This window comes from Mixophyes fleayi, chromosome 3 (genome assembly GCF_038048845.1).
Source record: "Mixophyes fleayi isolate aMixFle1 chromosome 3, aMixFle1.hap1, whole genome shotgun sequence".
NCBI classification, from domain to species: domain Eukaryota; kingdom Metazoa; phylum Chordata; class Amphibia; order Anura; family Limnodynastidae; genus Mixophyes; species Mixophyes fleayi.
Window position 1 is genome coordinate 234,617,430 of NC_134404.1, and position 19,513 is coordinate 234,636,942.

General features: G+C 36.8%; 1 protein-coding gene across 13 annotated transcripts in view; it reads left to right on the forward strand.

Annotated features, from left to right (window-relative positions):
• The window catches only part of QKI (QKI, KH domain containing RNA binding), a 137,621-nt gene that overhangs the window by 55,062 nt on the left and 63,046 nt on the right, over positions 1-19,513 (forward strand). For 7 of the 13 annotated variants that reach the window (XR_012689706.1, XM_075203282.1, XM_075203284.1 and 4 more), the window contains exon 4: positions 1,289-1,333. The exons of the other annotated variants lie outside the window; for them this stretch is intronic. Coding sequence is in view for 6 of the 7 variants with exons in the window: in XM_075203282.1 (XP_075059383.1) it covers positions 1,289-1,333 (45 nt within the window). In the remaining variant the exon portion in view is untranslated. The remainder of the gene's footprint in view (positions 1-1,288; positions 1,334-19,513) is intronic. 13 annotated transcript variants of the gene reach the window in all.

Consider the following 19,513-nt stretch of genomic DNA (forward strand, 5'->3'; position numbering starts at 1 on the left):
CTGACCTTTGTCATTAACAAGGCATTTGCCCTCAGAACTGTCACTCACTGGATGTTCTATTTGGGGTTTTTTTGCAAACCATTCTCGGTAATCTCTAGACACTTATGTGTGCAAATCCCAGGAGATCAGCAGTTTCTGAGATACACAAACCATCCTGTCTGGCACCAGAAATCATTCCACAGACTAAGATCACATTTCTACCCCATTCTGGTGTTTGGTTTGAAAAATGCACTGAGTTGCTGCCACATGATTGGCTGATTAGATATTTGCCTTAATGAGCAGGTGTACTTAATTAAATGGCCACTGAGTGTATGTAGCTCCATGAGAAATTCTTCAGAAACAAACTTAGACATTATACTTTTTATGTATCCTATGAACTTTTATTTGTATGGTTTAGAGCACTAAGAAAGAAATGTGCATGTTGCAATTTCTGAAAGGCAGCCAAAAAGGTACAATTTGAAATGTTTTGTTTTCTCTGAGGCAGCCAAATGCTACAGTTAGTTATATATATATTTTTTTAATTGTTTTTAATAAAAATAAAGCACTCTTGGCTATTCATTTTTCCATGTTTGTGCCAATTTGCGCAAAATCATACATTTAGCACTCTGACCTAAAATAGTGTTTTGTGTAATATCACATTACATACAAAATATAGTTTATTGCAATCAAATTTTTTGTACAGCATCCATTATTTTGGTTAGTTTATTATAGGATTACTAAACTTAAAACTTCAGCCAATATAAAAATGCATTAACATACAGTCAAATATATGTAGTCAAAGTTTCCCATATGACATTCTTTGATTGACCTGGAATGTAGCTAAGCCTGTCAGTACACACCAGGCATTCAATAAGAACATGCAGTACAGCTGCAAACATGTAAACGCTACTCAGAGAAATAGAACATATGCCAGAGAAATTTTCCAGAGTGCATTTATCCAGGAATGCGCTCAAGAGCCTAAGCGACAATGGCAACTTTTGTTGCTACTTTTTGCAAATAAATAATTGTTGTTGTTAATGGTCACTTAGTAACCTACCTCTTAGAACGATCATTCTAATGTTGTGCAGTTTGTAACTGAAACAAAGTTATTTGTACAGTCTTATCCTTACATGTGCTCGTTGTGTAATTATATATGGGTGATGGCTGAAGTGGCCAAAACACTGGACATGTTTAAGTGTGTAGAAATTCTTAAAGGGCTGTTGTAACTTGTATTTTAGTATTAAATGTTGTAGATCATTATGCATTGTCCTAACTAGCAATTATTACTGTTTTGACATGCTGCATGCAGGCCGTTACCAATATGCTAGAATGCAGTATGTTGGCACTAAATAAGGTAAGCAACCAATGTATTTAATAATTGAACCGAATGTTTGATAAACGACACGTGAAGCTGTTTATTCAGTAAATGTTTTTGTTTGTATAAAATAAAGTAATGTGTAAAATAAAAAATAAACAATTTGCATTACAAATACTTTCATGGTGTTAATATGTTGCAAAACGCAAATGTATTCTGCAACCCATTGTCAATATACATATTCGGTGGTAGTCCAGTGACGAATACACTGACATCGGATACACTGACCGGATGACTCCGAAGGTAAAATTGCCGACAGACTGGTAATACTGACAGCTTCAAAAACAGATGTCAAACAATTCAGACGAATGAAGATCCCAGCAGCCTCCGAGGACGTCACTTTCAACAGCCACAGTCTGCTTCGCACTGTTAAGCTGCTATTTTAAGGAGGAGCTGGCTGTACCATTTTCTAGGCTTTGTAAAGTACATTGTACAGCTGACCTCTCCATAAATTAGCAGCTTAACAGCATGCATCAGCTTGTGGCCCTTGAATGTTACGTCATTGGAGGCTGCCTGGATCTTCATTCGTCTGAATTGTTTGACTGTTTTTGAAGCTGTCAGTATTACCAGTCTGTCGGCAATAACACCTTTGGTGTCATCCTGTCGGGGGGGACCCGATGTTGGCGTTTTCGTCATCGGGCTAAGATACCCAAGCCATTAGACAATTCAATATGTTTATCACATTTCAAAATAACTGTGCTGACCAGCCAGAATTTGTTTAATAATTAAAATTTGAATGCAATATGATGAGTTGAATACAAGGCAACATGACAGGTACTGGAACTAGTTAAGTCTTTATGTATTGAAACAGTTTATTTATCAATCTACTACATGATGAATGCGATAGATCGTCTTGGATATGAGTCTAGACATACTTTTACACACAGAATTAATTCATGTTTATATTTTCTGCGCATTAAATATGCACTGAAACAAGCATCTTGAATACTCTCTCCATTTAGAGAAAGCTATCCTAATTATTAGCTAATAAGGCTGTGTATGCTGAAGTGTGGTTTTTCTCTAGTGTGTGGAATTTGTATGATCCCCGGAGAGAAATGCAGAACAAAAACAGGAATGTTAATGTTAAGGAACGGTTAAGAAACACTTGTAGAATTGGCATAGTACAATGTAGCTACAAAACAAATAATTAAGATGCCCATTTATACAACAACATGGGGTTTGAAAGACAAATGACAATCAATGAGACACTGGTATAGAAGTAATGTGAGCTTATGAAGGATTTTGAAAGTGATGAAAGGGAAATATATTTGGCCACAAGCTGCATGGTAAAGTGGAGATATAACCTTAAGGCCTAGAAAAACAGACGACGAGTGTCTTAATTCACTGACAGTCTTCATTGCCCCCAGTTAGCAAAAATGCCAGGACTCAGCATGTGGTGCAGCTGTGTTTGCTTCACAATCCGCCTCTTTGAGGTCTTCCTCGCTGTCTCAAATATCTTCTAAACTCAACAAAGTCATTTTTGCTTTTCCTGACATTTAAATGTCAGGTGTGAAGTGATATCTGCACGTGTCCATGGTTTTGGGGAAGAAGGTAACATGAGTGTCACCTTTCAACTTTCCTGTGATTTTCTTGGTTTACTACTTTTAGGATTGTGTGCTGTTGGCAGTAGGGTTAAAAACTTGAAATGTTTCATAGGCATTTTATATAAAGTGTATATATTATTATAATAAAATGTTGCTGCATTCAGGTGCAAGAGACTAAGATGAGGGATTGTTTAGTTTATATGGAGTAGTAGTCAAGCCAGATAGACTTTGGGGAAAGTAAGTCAAGATAATGAGTTATGGTACTACTGACTAAATCTGAAGTGCACCATTTAACAGCTCTGCTAGATACTGTGGTGAAAATGTAACTAAGGAGGTTAATTGTATTTAACTATATGTTTGGCTTGCTACTTAGAAAAATGAATCCATTTTTTAATATAAAGAACAAACTCATAAAACATTATGGGTGGTATTCAATTCCCCTCAGATTAGTGCAGTGTTAATCCTACTACCTTTTATTACGGTAAATTTAACCTGGCTTTCTGCTGCCAGCATAAAGCCGGTGTTGAATAGTATATAAGCGCACTATTACCATAATAACGGTATATAAGCGCACTATTACCATAACGGTAATAGTGCAAGGCTGTGTTACTTTTTACAGTAACGTGGCCAATTCCCCCCTTACTGTTCAGTTATGCCAAATATAGAACAGGTATTTATTAAATGTTTTAAAAATCATTGTGTAGCTTATTCTAATTAAACACTACCATTGCAACAGCAACTTGTGGAGCTTTGTTAGTGTACCTGCCTTCCATTATTGGATGCAGCCATTTTGTGGGTGGAACAATTCATCAAGGTAACAAAGCCTATCCATTCACTACAAGGATGCAGTGAGATCACTAAGGCAAAGTGCATTAGGATGAATGTCTCATCCCAAAGAATAGCTGTGTGGGGGACACAAGTGGTGACACTTAACATTCACCCACGTTTTTTGTGCTCGTTTCCAGAGAATGTTTCTGTCCTATAAATGTTTTCAGAACTTGTCTCTGAATTTCTATGGGTGCTTGCATCTTAAATAAATATATTTATTTGTTACCGACTAGGAATGCAGCCAGATAATCTTGAATTATTCCTTTCTGTAGCCATTACTTTTGCATGTAGGTGGTATGTGCTCTTTCTAATTCATTTAGCCAGAAATAATGCATGAAGCTCAGTGCGTAAATCCACAGGGACAACAGCTATAGTTCTGCTGTGTATACAAGTATCAGAAGCAGATTCATTTTGTGGCAACTGAGTGAAACAATTCTTGTCGCACTGTGTATTAGAGATTGACTTCTCAATCAGCTTATGAAATAAAGTGCCACAACACTTCACAAGGTTCATAGTCTCAAAATGTTTGTAGAAAATATAATTGCGGAATGATTTTGCTATGTACAGTTACACTGCTTGTGAGGTTGAAGTGACAAGCTATGTGGACCGTTTTCTACAGCTACGGTGTATGTATGTGTTTATTGTAGGAGGCGGGGCTTGGCTGGGTTTAAAAAGCAGACCGGAAAACAAATGCCACTGGTTATATTTATAAATAAGCAAAGTCCCTCCGCCATTCTATTCACTTGGACCCCTTGCATTTGTGTCTTTTTTTATTAACACAACCACAAGCGAGAATATCTTGAGACTGCTGTATAATGATGTCATCACAGTGCTGAGGTCATTTAGAATGTGCTTCCCCATCTCCCACTAGACTGCTGTTGTGGCGGGGAATAAAAAGTAAATAAAAATATTTACTCCTATCTGTTACTAGCCAATTTGGGATCAGAAGAGTGTGTAGACTGTATATCCAGTTGCTAGAGACCCCTCCGTCTGTGGATGTCGTCAGCATGCAGCAAATCTTTCATATATGGTGCGACTGCATGGAAAACATGTAAATTCTATTAGACAAATGTTAAGCGATATTTAGGCCTGTCTTTTACATGTTTAAAGAACGCTAAGGTAAAATAAATCTTATATTTAAAAAGTGTTTGATTTAAAATAATTTATAGTTATTTTCACACAGCTTATAAAGAATTGTTCATGATTATTTTAACATTTGGATGTATGTTTATTGTATTACACATGTTTGACATAATCTATGCAGTAAAATAGAGAAACTTTCTATGGCTAAATATGTTAAATCCAAGTTAATAAAATTTCAGTTTCCGCAAAAGTAGAAAAGTGCAAATGCGAAATTCCATTTGATCACTGGATGCTGTTAATATAAGTAAAATTAAGTTGTCAATGGTGTTAGAAAATATGCAAGCACCTTACATCTCTGAAATTGTGTAAAAGTAGAAATGTAAGAAATCTGCCAAACACAATGTGGACTGTTGTAAAGTTTAAACAACAGTATCAAGAAGCATGTGTAGATGGATTTTCACCCGTACCTTAAATCCTTTGACAAAGAGCTTTGATTTGAAGAGATTTTTTCAATCATAAAGCGTGGCAAAAATGCAGGTTTGGTGGAGCAGAGACACTTGCTGCATTTCAGCCCATAACAGCTAGTTTGTGTGCGAGGTCCTATATGTGTACACATATAGGACCTCACACACAGAGTCGGACGTAATTTACACTGAAATCGTAAGTGTAAATTGCAACCTGTAATTTACACAGTATTTAGAGTGGCATGGATGCGACTTTAATTGCACAAACACGCCTCTTAATCTTCCTTATGGGCTAGTGTGCAAGTATATCATGCACAGCGCCCTGTAAAGCAGATAGTAAAATATAAAAATAAAGTAAAAATTGTTCCTTTACTCCCCAAACAGCACAATTGTTGGTTATGCTATTTGGGAGGGGGTTCACACATTTTTTTTTTTTTAAGCTTTGTTTTTTTAAACAAAGCTGAAAGCACCTGCAAAAGATACATCTCCTAGACACCTATTTGCGGTTTCTTTCAACTCAAAATAGCATGTAAAGAGCATGAACACACCTTTACATTGCTAGGCTCGCCCACTACCTTCGCCGTTCCACCTCTCTAGGTGCAGAGAGGTGCAGCGGGGAGATCTGTCTCAGTCGGAGTGCAAACTGAGATGGATCTTTTTGGGTCGACTCTAAATAGGGCCCATAATATCTAAAATATATTATCTATGAAATATCTCTCAGGGGAATTCAATTCCCCCCGAAGTACCGCAGCACTAAAACTTGTTGCGGTAGTAGTGCGCGTAATTACCATTATTACGGTAGTTCTATCGCCGTCTTTTTGCTTGCAGCTCCCTGAGCTGCGAGCAGAAAGCCGGGTTAATATCACCGTAATAACGGTAATATCTATAAAGCGGCGGAATTCAATTCCTCCCAGAGTGTGTGAGCATATGGGATACATTTAGAAACTTTGTATGTTTATAGAAAAGATGGCTTATTCAGTTTATTATATTGGGACTGATCAACTGGACCCTTTTGCAAACACGGAACAATTTGTTTTTAATATTAGTATGCTGTTTATGGGTAGCAATTTACAGCACAAACTGATCACCCAATCTAATTTGTAGAGCTTTGCCAGATGACATGGAGCTCATTTGAAGGAACCTCAACTACCATGGTCTACATATTTCAGGCTCCCTAAACACTTCCATTATTCCTTCCTCCACTTTGACCCTTCAATGCAAAAACCTTAAATTTCTGTCATTTGCATACCTCGGGAATATGGAATTGGGTTGCTTCACCAAAATTTGCTTTCCAGAGTTTCAAGCTACTATATATGTAAAGCCATAGACACCTTTTAAAATATTTCTTCCTTCTGGGCTCCCTGGAGTTCTTTACATGCTGTGCTTAGTGACTGTCCACTGACAGACCTTGACACATTGTCAATGAGTAAACAGGACATGTAAGTATAGCATAGCATCAATGCAGGCTGGAGGTTAAATGTCTGATACCAACTTCCGGTCTTCTGTACAACTGAGAATTTGAAATCCTGCGACACTTGCACACATTGTGCTGCAAAGATCGGCTGCTAGAGAGCACATTTTTTTTAGACAATATACCTCTTTTCCATGTATATACTAAGGAGTATTGCCTTGGGGGAAGTTTTTTTATGTCAGAACGTGGACCAAGGGCAGAGATGACAATTGTCATTCATTCCTGTGTTTGATAAGAAAGTTTACCTTCTAAATACTGAATTATGTATACTAAACAAGGAAGCTATTTAGACACTTGTCCCTCCGCTCTTTTGCTCACCCTCTGTTTAATGACTTTTGGGTTTTTTTTTACTGCCGAGTTTTTATCACCTTTTAGTAAAATACATAAACTGCAGTTAGGATGGAGTGATATGTAAAATGTAAAAATGATTTTCAGTAAGGCCTCTCTTTGCAAAACTCTATCACCTCCATCTTCATTATAGCCATGAATTGTGGAACAGCCGAAAAAGCAAGCGATCTAAATGTGGACATCCAGTTATCCTATCAATCTATAGATGTTCTCAGCCTTGTGCCATTTCCCATTAGTTTTGTACTACTTTTATTCTACTGAAATCAGCGATTTTTACGAATGGTAAATTCAGGAAGAAGTGGTGGTATTGGGTAACAGTGTGCAGAGATGTCTGGGAGTGGAAGTGAAAGTGCTGACTGGTTATTCTTAGTGAACTGCAATTACAGCTGATCCTATGTTTTTGTGACTCAAATGTGTGTCCAGTGGCGGTGACTTTGGCAGGATTAACGTGTACTAAAAATAAAGATGGCTACGTGGTTAATAAAAGAACAACTTATTTGCAGGCCAAAGGACATCGGAAGGAAACAAATTCTGCTATTGATCTCTGCATCCAAAATGACTTGCATTGCAAACAGGCGCTTCTTGGATAATTGTCAGGAATTGTAATTATCAGAATATATGATTACAGTTAATATACAATATATGCTGCTTACAAATTTTTCAAAATCACATGGGCTTCTATATAGAACTAATGCACTGAGCACTATATAGTAAAGCAGAAAAAAAAATATCTGCTATATGCTCATATTTTAGCTTGGATGATTTTCCCCATAGGATATTAATGAAATCTATGTACATAGAGTGGATTTCTTATTGCCCTCAACTCCCTTAACATTGCAAGGTTATTGAAGTATTTTTAAATATTAAAGCTATTCTAAATGTGGAAGCAACTGTTAAATTAGCTTGTGAAAGTGTTGCACGACTGACTGCTTTAATTTTATTGCAAATCTAAAGTATGTTGTTGGCAAAATATGAGCCTTACGAGTTCAGCGTGCATTTTTATTATCGCATTCTTTTGCTTAAAGGAAAATATGTCTATTCCTTTGCTGTGTGAAAGTGTGTATAAGCTGGTGTTTTGCGGGAACCTGTCAGGTTATCATTTTTATGGTTTTACCATGTTCAGAGTTTTTACAGAGATAAAAATATTAATCACTTTGTTTCAGAGCTCTTGAATATTTACTACTTTAATGACTTGCAATGCTTTATTTACTGTATCTGCTATGTGAACTGCATTTGACAGCATCATACTGTGTGCTGCTTCTGATATAAAAAAAACCCACTAAAATTCTATACCCAGACAATTATCATTCACTTTATCTAGTTTTTTTCTAATGCCATTCACATTATTGTACACAAAACAACTGTTTCATACATATTCTCCTGCAAGAATCTTCCAACAGGAATGCTCTTGTTTTGTACAGATTAAAGATTTGTACAGGGGAATTCACCCACTCAGTTTAATTGGTTCACTGAGGTAAAGGACCGATCAAAAGCAAAGTCCATATGCTAAGAGTATGCAGACTGAAGTACTGCTCCTCTCTGCCATACCTCTGCCCCATGATGCAACTTTTCAGTACTATAAAGTAATGGTGTGCAGCTCTGGCTGGTATTAGTTTGCTGGGCGTGTCTTGCATGACTGCCTGGTTGATTGGTTGCTGCACACTATTAGAAGCCTGTACTTTACAAAAGAGGGTTTGTCAGAGTACAGGAGGAGGAGGAGACAGTTTATAAAAAGCAAAACAAACATACATTTCAGTAGGTGGCTGTGTAGCTTAAACACGCCAGACTTCACATGCAGCCGTGTCAAAATATTTGAGCATCTTAGGGGAGAAAAGGAATCTAAAATAGTGCTTATTGTGCTATCATATAGAGAAGACCCGATCGTGTTGCCAGCACCATCTACACAATAGTTGTTAATGAGACATTTTTGCTGTACAGTAGCCCTGATTACTTGCAATTTGAAATTTACTGAGCATTGTTTTATGGTTTTTTTTGGTGAAAGTCCTAAGCATGTCTAATTACTATGCAATCAAAAAAACTACTTGAAACCATGAAAAAGAAAGGAAATCATCTAAACAAAAAAAAAGAAAACGCGCTCACATGTAAACATACTTGAATTTTGGAATTATTTTCCTTTTTGTGTTTAATTATAGGTGGCAGGCTAAGCACTGACTTTATGAATGTGACCCTGAAATATTAGCCAGGCTTTGTTGTTGAGTACAGGCGTTGAGAGAACTTGGCTGCATTGTGTGTTTCAGTGATAATGGCTTTTGCCAGAATAGATGTTAATTAGCTACTGTTTGATGTAGAAAGTAGTGGATCCACACACACATTCTTCCCACCAGTTTCCAGATTCACTTCAAATTTGTATTGTAGTATTACTTATGTAGTATTTTTCAATGCATTACTTAAGCTAAAAATTGTATTTGCAATGCACGAAACTAGAACATGGCTGTACATTTTCCTCTGTATAAACCTATTGCGTGATGTTTAATGTCTTTCAGAAAATTGAGAATTTCTGCTCAAAAGGACACTGTCGCACGCAAAATGTCTTTTATACTTTTTAATACATGCCAATGTTCTGTTACCAGTGTCTCTCTATTTCATTAGTACTAGTTACATAAGTTGATATGCCATTGTGAGGTCAGTGATAAAACGCTAACATTATGAATTTTGTGCATCCACTGTACTCTTATTTCATGTTAGTCTTTCTGGTTTGCAGCATTGACTTGCTTTTCCAAATGAATGCTATAGGTCCAGTACACAAAACCTGTGTCTCTGTTTTTGTGGTTCTAAAATACCATTATGCTTGGACATGGTTGTTTTACTAGAAAACCAAAGGTCTATACTTGTGCAGATGACTGTGGGCTGTTCAGCGACATGAGGGAGGGGAGAGGGTTCTTAGGATTAAAATATTGCTGCTAATGAAAGGTCTCTGACCATGTAGCATATACATATACTGGATTTGCTCTCCCCATTTTAATACCAGTTTGATCTTCATATGTGTTTGTTATGCTGCATAGTTATATCCCATTAATTTGTGTGAAAAAAACTACTGTGGCAGTTAATCGACTGGACTGACCCTAAATAAAGTAACACTCAAGCTCTTTCATTTCTGTAAATGCACACTGCAGATTGCTAGCTGTTAGTTCACCATTATATTCAGTAATTAATTTTATCATCTTGTGGCTGTGTAGTGATTTCATGTGGAGGTAATTCACTAGCAGCAATTCCGAGCTCAGGATTGCTATATTTCAGCAGGTAGCCTTTCACACATTTCTTTATCTTTCAAAAACCCCTTCTGAACAATCATGTAGGTTAAGTACATCTCCGAGGGATCTTCATATAGCATTTTAACAAAGCTGAAGCACACTTCGTAATTGATGTAGTCTCATGAGGAGGTACACCGTGCAGTAGTAATACTTTGTGTGGCGGCCAGCTATAATAAATTTAGGCAGTAATATTTTGTTACAATAGCTACCTAAAATGCAGCACCATAGTTTGATGATATAATCACTTATTTCTACACTCGTATTTGGACACACAAAGCAAAGATATGTAAAATAATGCATTTATTTTAATATGTAATTATGGATGACCCCTCCTCTGCATTCATGAAAAATATTATACGCATGTGGGTAGATTATGTCAAGCCCTGCTGTGATAATAGCAGCAGTTTTAACAGTGAGGATGAACCATAAATGCAACAAACTGTGCTCTTTGTCCAGATAGTGTTTGCTTTCACAGTGATCCAAATGATCCCTGTTTTGACATATTAAAGCTGCCTTTACCTTATGGCATATTACTTCGCTTTAATTTAAGTTTAAATAGCTCTGATTGCCTCAAAGTTAAATTATTAGTAGTAATAACTCATTTATATATAATGAAAATCTTTGGAACAGGGATGCGATGTCTGTACAATACTATTTTAATGCCTACTGTCATGTTCAACAACCTTTCACTATAGATGATATACAACATTTTTGGAATTTTCTTCCGTGCACATTTGTGTCACTCCCATTACCTTAAATGCCATCTTTCCCGGCAGCCGTGCACATTTTACAATACAATCTCACCTCCCTAAACCCTTTTTCCTTTTTTCTTCTCTATTAATATATCTCTCTATATACCTGAAAGCTGACCAATTGTATTTTGATATGTCATATGTTAGTCTTATATCTTCCTGTAACAGTAGAGATAGTCAATGTTCTTCTATCATTATAAGGTTAAAGAATTATCAAAATAAAAAAAAAAGTTGTGCAAAATAAATTGGACGACTTTGCAATGCAATCCATTGGCGTTTTATTTTTCTGAGAACTTTTAATATTTGTCATGATCAGTTTTTTTTTTTTTTTTTTTTAAACAATTACAAAACACTGTGGTTTTCTCAATATATCAATTAAGGGATTTAAGTTGGCCATACACCGAGCCATTCTCTAATATTAGGCTATACATACTAGAACATGTATGGCCAAATAAATGCTGAATGTCTGCTTCTCACTTAAGCTAGGTTGATGACGGCATACACTATCAGATAGTGTATCAGAAGATTAGCTTCTTTCATCCACCCCATTGTGATTGGCTGTCTTTGTGCAATTACATGCAGATGATTTGCGGCCATTAAGACTTGATAAAAATTATAAATGGAGATTAGAGAAATATTTACCTATATGGATGCAGGAATGTTGGTGTGTAGCAGCAGGACCAGCAAACAATGAGTGGAACAAATCCCTTTTTGCGCTAATATAAAATGAGTTATATTTCCATGTGGAGATAAGTGGTTTTTTTTTTTAAGCCTTTGTAGTGTGTTATGAGTGGTAATAAAATGTTCAATATACTGAAAATAATCTACCATCACTAGGCTCCTGGCTTAGTGATGGTAGTTCTACTCCAATCCTACCTAAAGCAGTATGTGGTAGGGAACATCAAACAAACGCTTACCACCACCTCTCTGTTGAATGTTTTTGACAGCAGAGTTAATTCCCTAACCACTGCCTGTGGGTAATGGCTCCTGGGTTATTCTGCTGTCCTATCACCAGAGAGCTGGTGGACAGAGGCTTATACAGGAAGAGAGAGAGAGAGCACTGGGACACAATTGCAATGGATCAAGTACATTCATAGAAGAAATGCAACTCGCCATATGTGATATGTCTGCTTCATTGTGGTTCAGTGAGCATGACAATGCACTTGGTTAAATGCAAAGTGAATGAACAGAAGAAAAATCGAAGTCCAATCAATATTTGGTGTGACCACCCTTTGCCTTCAAAACAGCATAAATTCTTCTAGATACATTTGCACACAGTTTTTGAAGGAACGTGGCAGGGAGGTGGTTCCAAACATTTTGGATAACTAACCACAGATCTTCTGTAGATGTAGGCTTGCTCAAATCATTCGGTCTCTTCATGTAATCCCAAACAGATTCGATGTTAAGATCAGGACTCTGTGGGGACCATTTCTTCATTTCCAGGAGTCTTTTTTTTCTTTACGCTGAAGATAGTTCTAAATGACATTGGCTGTGTGTTTGGGGCCATTGTCCTGCTGCAGAATAAAGTTGGAGCCAATCAGACGCCTCCCTGATGGTATTGCCTGATGGATAACCTGTGTGTATTTATCAGCATTGAAGACACCACTAATCCTGACCAAATTCCCCAACTCCATTTGCTGAAATGCAGCCCCAAACTTGCAAGGTACCTCCACCATGCCTCACTGTTGCCTGCAGACACTCATTATTGTACCGCTCTCCAACCCTTCAGTGAACAAACTGCATTCTGTTACAGCCAAATATTTCAAATTTTGACTCATCAGTCCAGAGCACCTGCTGCCATTTTTCTGCACCCCAGTTCCTATGTTTTCATTGAGTTCTATTGCCCTTGTTTCCACATCGAAGGTATGGCTTTTTGGCCGCAGTTCTTCCATGTAGACCACTTCCGGCCAGACGTCTCTGAGTAGATGGGTGTACCTGGGTCCCACTTTTTTCCCCAGTTTTGAGCTGATGGCCGCGCTGGACATTTTTTTAAAGGGAAGTAAGCATGATGTGTCTTTCATTTGATGCACAAAGTTTCTTTGCATCTACAGTCCTCAACATTGCCTGTTTCTTTGTGCTGCTTCAAAAATGCTTGAACACCACATCTTCAAACCTCAGCCTGCTTTGAAATCTTTGCCTGGGAGAGGCAAAGATTGCCTTGCTGATGCAGTAAAGCTACCTTGTGTTTTGTTGTGTTTAGTCTTGCCATGGTGTATGCTACAAAGGCGAGGTTGTGGAAGACCATTTCATATCAGAGTTCGGAGGTCAGAGTTCGACTGTTCCTCACCCAGTTTTAAGCCTTCTATCTAGCTGTTTGTTTCAGTTAATAACTGTGTTTCAACCTACATATGAAAATGATGATCATTATCTGTTTAGTATGATTGATTACTCATACACATGACCAGAATCCTACAAAATCCCGACTTTGTGCAAGTGTACTTAGAAGAATTGATGCTGTTTTGAAGGCAAAAGGTGGTCACACTAAACATTGATTTGATTTCGATTTCTCTTCTGTTCATTCACTTTGCATTTTGTTGATTGATGAAAATAAACTATTAAAACTTCTATTTTTTTTTTTTAAAGCATTCTTATTTTGCAGATTTTTATTCCACACCTGTCTAAAACTTTTGCACAATAAAGTATATTGGATGTTATAACAAGCTTTTTTGTTAGCTTGTAAGGTAATGTGCGTAAAGCCTGCTGAATAAAAGCTAAACTATGGTTACCAGATTTCCCAGTATGATTTTGTGACTGTTAATAGTTAAATGGAGCACAAAGAAAAAAATTACTGATGCAGACTATAAATTTTCCTTTGTTTTATAATTCTTCACTAGTGTAACTTTTTTTTTTTCTTTCTATTTTGTGCCTTTTTTGATTTTAGTCTTGTATCCCTGAGTGATGACAACAGTTTTGACAGATGCAGATGAATCCTCAGGTCAGGGCTGTACACTATAAAGATTAAAATAAAATGGATAACATTTAAAGAAAGCATCAATCTCTCTCTGGCTCGCAGTGTAACATATGGAGAATACTAATGGAAAATGGCTCAGGTTGTGCTATTTGTCGCCTTTAAAATCCTTTTACGTGTTTTGAGCAGTAAGGCAGTCGTTGGGGTAAGAATACAGATTGTAACTTGAAGGTGAGATCTGTTAACATTTGTTGTGAAAGATACATTTTTCCTAAAATCTATTGAAATCATATTTTAAGTTCTACAACTGATTTATTTGGGTTTTACTTTTCAGTGCTATAGCATTTTGTTGCTACATTGTGACATTCAAAACCATGTTTCTGCTCCAATGTAAATATTTAATTTGAAGAATTTACAAGATCAATAAACTCCCTTTCTATTACTAATTAACTGATAGTGTTGTCTGGCTACTATAATCCCAGCCCCTATGCAGGTGGGTGTACAGATTCAGTTGCATTGTAAGGTATACATATTGGGTGCTTCCTTCGCTGTCATTCTAAGAAATATAGAAGGACCTGTAAAAAGGGTTTGTCTATAATCTTATATCTTTATCTGCATGTTAATGCCTATTCTCGTTTTATTGCTGTTTTGTTCCCAATTGTAAAGTGCAACAAAACATGCTGGTGCTAGGTAAATAAGTGCTAATACTGATAATGGGAAAAGATTGTTAAAAATATATATATATATATATATATATATATATATATATATATGTATATATATATATGTATATGTGTGTGTGTGTGTGTTTGAAAAGTGATAAAATCTGTACAAAGAGGAGAGCTGTTTGTTCCAGACTACTATTCCTGCTGTTTTACATTTTCAGTGTTTTCCTGTAAGCTGGGGCCAAAAGAAAATAACAAAACGCGTCAAACAAGATAGCCGGGCATATTTGAGTATATATGGATGACTGATACTTAGTGGTTTGAACTCAACAATCCTTCTGTCTTTCATACAGGTTTAATAATGAAATGAGGCCCACACAGTTTGATGGAATGCGAGCATATTGAAGTGAAACATTCTTTATCTCATGCAAGCCACTTTATGCAGGATTTTCCTCTGTACATGTTATGTTAATTTAGGTTACAGACCATCATACGTCTAAATACCACACCACAGCTCCTGGTGCCCATATGGCACTTGTCACTCGAGTTCAATCTAGAAATATTTTTTTTAATAAAGTCTACTTTAAAAGAGCAAAACTCTTAGCTATCCACTAAACCTGAAATAAAAGTTGCACGCGCAAATTAATGTGTATAAAAGTTCCAATATCTTGGCAAATTTGAGATGATAGAGATTATATTTACATTTATGCTGCAGTTGAATGCAAAATATTTTTGGCATAAGGTGGCTGATGGTTTCCTTCAGTAGGTTTACTGACAGGAACTCTAGGAAAAGGTCTCTTCCTTGAACTACTCTTTATTTCAAATATTTTCTGTTCTGATGAGATCCAGAAACTTTGTAACATATGTATTTATGAATATTGTAGTTAGCTATATTCTTTGGGGAGTATTCAATTGTCGGCGGGATTGGCAAAAATCCTGCGGTCCACGCACGATTACGATATTACGGTAATCGTGCGCGGAAAAACATGTAATACAGTCATTTACTCGCTGGATTTCACCTCGCAGCTCCCTGAGCTGAAATCCAGCTACAAATTACCGTATTACATGTATTAGTTTTTCCGCGGCGGGATTTTCGCCGCTCCCGCCTACAATTGAATATGCCCCTTTAAGACAAACTGAATTTTACGTTTAGTGATATTTTAAATCTCCTGTCCTGGAGTTGTCAATTGGTGTTGGATCTGATGTTAGTCAGTGTCATTCCTGGTTATTAAACTTTGGCACCAGACACTCAATAGTTGTAGGACAGTAGTCACTGCTACCACCAATCTCCTTCATTGGCATCTGAAACTGCTTATTTCTGTGTGTGGTGTATAGCCGTCAGAGCACCTCTTTTGCTGCTAACGTTTTGGTTCCTCCTAACTGCTTGCTTTGGATCAGAACTGGTGGGTAGCAGGGAGAGCGTTAACTCAGGACCTTGGATTCAACACATGACGGCCAAGAAACGGGTTAGTTTAGCTCTTATTCGTAGTTCACTGGAATATGGCAAGCTTTAGGCTTCATGCAGGATCTGGTTTTGAGCAAATAAATACCAATCTACTTACAAGTCTGTAGTACTGGTGATCATGTAGTAGTGGATGATGGTATATCTTTATATGGGGCTCTGCCATCCTTAATATACAATTTTTACACACAGGTTAGCAGGCTGTAATCTAGCCCCCTACCCATTTAACCAATCCATTCTAATTCATTCAGCTTCCACGTGGAATCGGCCTATATAGTTTCAAACTTTTAAAAATTTCCAGCTGCAAGGGGTGCGTTCTTCCCCTTTCCTCATGCACTGCTAGGGTGAAGAGTGCTCTGCCCGCTTCTTCAGCTTTGAATCCAGGAGGTGCTATTGCAAATCCCTCTTGCTTCCGATGGATACATTGGGGCAGCTAGTCTAGCAGCTGTTACTGCATCTCCACACAGGACAACCAAAAAAAGGGGGGGGGGGAGAAGCACTCCAGTACCACAGCATTCTGGTTCCTGTAAACTGGTAAACCACTGCTGGAGGGTACATGATCTCCACTGGACCAACAAGGTGATTGCAGACATCTGCAGTGATTGTCTGCAATCACTGCAGTGCCAAAAATGTAATTACCCAACGCCACACATTAACTATATTGCTAATAATATTATTATTATTAATATTATTATTATTTTTAATAATAAATAATCAGTTATTTATATATCGCCACTAATTCCGCAGCGCTGAACAGAGAACACATTCACATCAGTCCCTGCCCCATTGGACATTTTTAAAAACTGTAATATGTATTTCACAGATAGAAAAAGCTTGCAGTTTAGGGAAATTAGTATCGGGTAAGCAACAAGAAAGGGGGGCATTTTGTGGTGAGTTTTGTGTGAAAATAGCCTTCTCCACTTTGACAAGCTGGAACTTCATTGAAATATAGGCTGTTATTATAGGCTTTTGTTTTACTAAGCTATATTGTATAAAAACTGATTTTTGTGTGAAATTATTTGTTCATTTTTTTTTATTTTTTTTTAACATGTTTAGTAGCAAGCTCTCTAGAATATTAATCCAATGAGTTACTGGTTCAACAGTTCCAGTAAGATGTGTGGCTTTGTTTTCCTTCCCTCATGCGTTGGTCGATACATTACACCACAGTAACCATTCTGTGCACAATAATGTGTTTGCAAACTTGTCCTGATTTTCTTTCCTGGGCATTCTTTGCTACATGGCTTCCTTTGTGTGAACTCTTGCTATTAGAGGCACAGTAGGAGCAAAAGTCTTTGCTAATTTCCCTGGCTATAAATGCACAATTAAAACTGTGTATCAGCAGGGGTTAGGACAATCAGTGTGTTCTGACGCTGAGTGTTACAGAATTGCTGCTGCTGCTCAATAGATAATTAGTGTATCAGTTGAAACCTGTTTTCAGTGCAAGCCAATAACTTATAATGTTTTCAACTCAACCCCAAAAAATGCCCTGACTTTTTATGTACCCTGAAGTGTGTGTATATAAATATGTATTTCTGTATAAATATGTATTTCTGTATAAATATAGATATAGTATTGCAATGGTGCTAATTTTGCAAACTTTGAAAGAAAATATTAAAATATTAGAGTATTATACTCTGGTTTATCTATTTACTTGTTTGAAGAAGGAAGGAAAAAAATTGCCAAAAACTGGTGGTTTTTAATGAGTTTGTTTTGTAGCCAGTGTAAGAAATGTTTGTAGTGCTAATGAACACTATGAAGAGAATAGATCTGTGTGCGGAGTTGTTTCTGCTTTAACTACATCATGATGAGCTCTGAATAAACTGCTTTTTCAATTTTACATTTCCTCCTTCATGATTTATGGTCCCCTGTGCTGGACACATTGCACAGACAGTCAATTAGAGATCTCTGCTCCCTTCTTAACGAACATTAATTAGGTTAATAATTCAGCAATATTCCCTTATGTGCAAGGAATTACCTGCAAGTGATAATCGTATTTGCCTCTGTCATTGAATTATTCTGGGAATTTACCTGGAATTGTCTAATGTGTGCAGAGATTTGTGTTTGAAACATTCCATCTAAAATATTCAAATGAAACAAACTGATTATCTGCTTCCATTTAGGTTGGAATATTCTTTTGAGCTCTGGAATATGAGAAAACATCAAAGGTGCAACTTTTAAGTGTTCTGTCCCACTTGCAACATCAAACATTTTTTTTTTATTGTTGGTGCAGGTTTAGGAAAAGTCTCATCAGTGCTTCTGAATTCTTAAATAGCAGTGTGGATGCTTGTTTTTGTTTTACTTTGCTTTTTGCGCAACCACATAGAACATTTCAAATTGGAAATAAAATACCATATTCAAAATTTTATATATATATATATATATATATATATATATATATATAGAGATAGAGATGAGATAGAGATAGAGATAGAGATAGAGATAGAGATAGAGATAGAGATAGAGATAGAGATAGAGATAGAGATAGAGATAGAGATAGAGATAGATATAGAGATAGATATAGAGATAGATATAGAGATAGATATAGAGATAGATATAGAGATAGATATAGAGATAGATATAGAGATAGATATAGAGATAGATATAGAGAGAGAGAGAGAGAGAGATAAAATTTGCACTCTCCAAACACGTAACTAATGATGTATTAAATAATTTTTTATAAAAAAAACTGGGAATGTTAGTTCCACATATTGCAATATATGTTAAGCTGACCAACTCACGCCAAAGTCTTCCCAATATGGTCAGTTCTAACATGATCAAATGCTATGCTTTTTTTTTATCTGGGCATAAGGCTTATCTGCACACAGCTTTTAAAGGCAAATCATATAAAAGATACGGTGGCTCAGTGGTTAGCACTTCTGCCTCACAGTACTGGGGTCATGAGTTCAATTCCCGACCATGGCCTTATCTGTGAGTTTCCATGTTCTCCCAATGTTTGTGTGCATTTCCTCCGGGTGCTCCGGTTTCCTCCCACACTCCAAAAGCATACTAGAAGGTTAATTGGCTGCTAACAAATTGACCCTAGTCTGTGTGTGTGTTAAGGTATTTAGACTGTAAGCCCCAATGGGGCAGGGACTGATGTGAGTGAGTTCTCTGTACAGAGCTGCGGAATTAGTGGTGCTATATAAATAAATGGTGATGATGAGAGTGATAGAGATAGATATTAGAGAGAAAATAATTTCCTAATTACGTTAATGGTAATCATATTGTACAAATGCCTGATAATCTTATGCAATTCACAAAATGGTGTACAGTTTTTGTCATGGTGACATACCCAGAAAGTGTTGGTATGCTTTGTAATGCATACTACACTGTCTAGAGGAGTGATGTCCATGTGGCCTGTA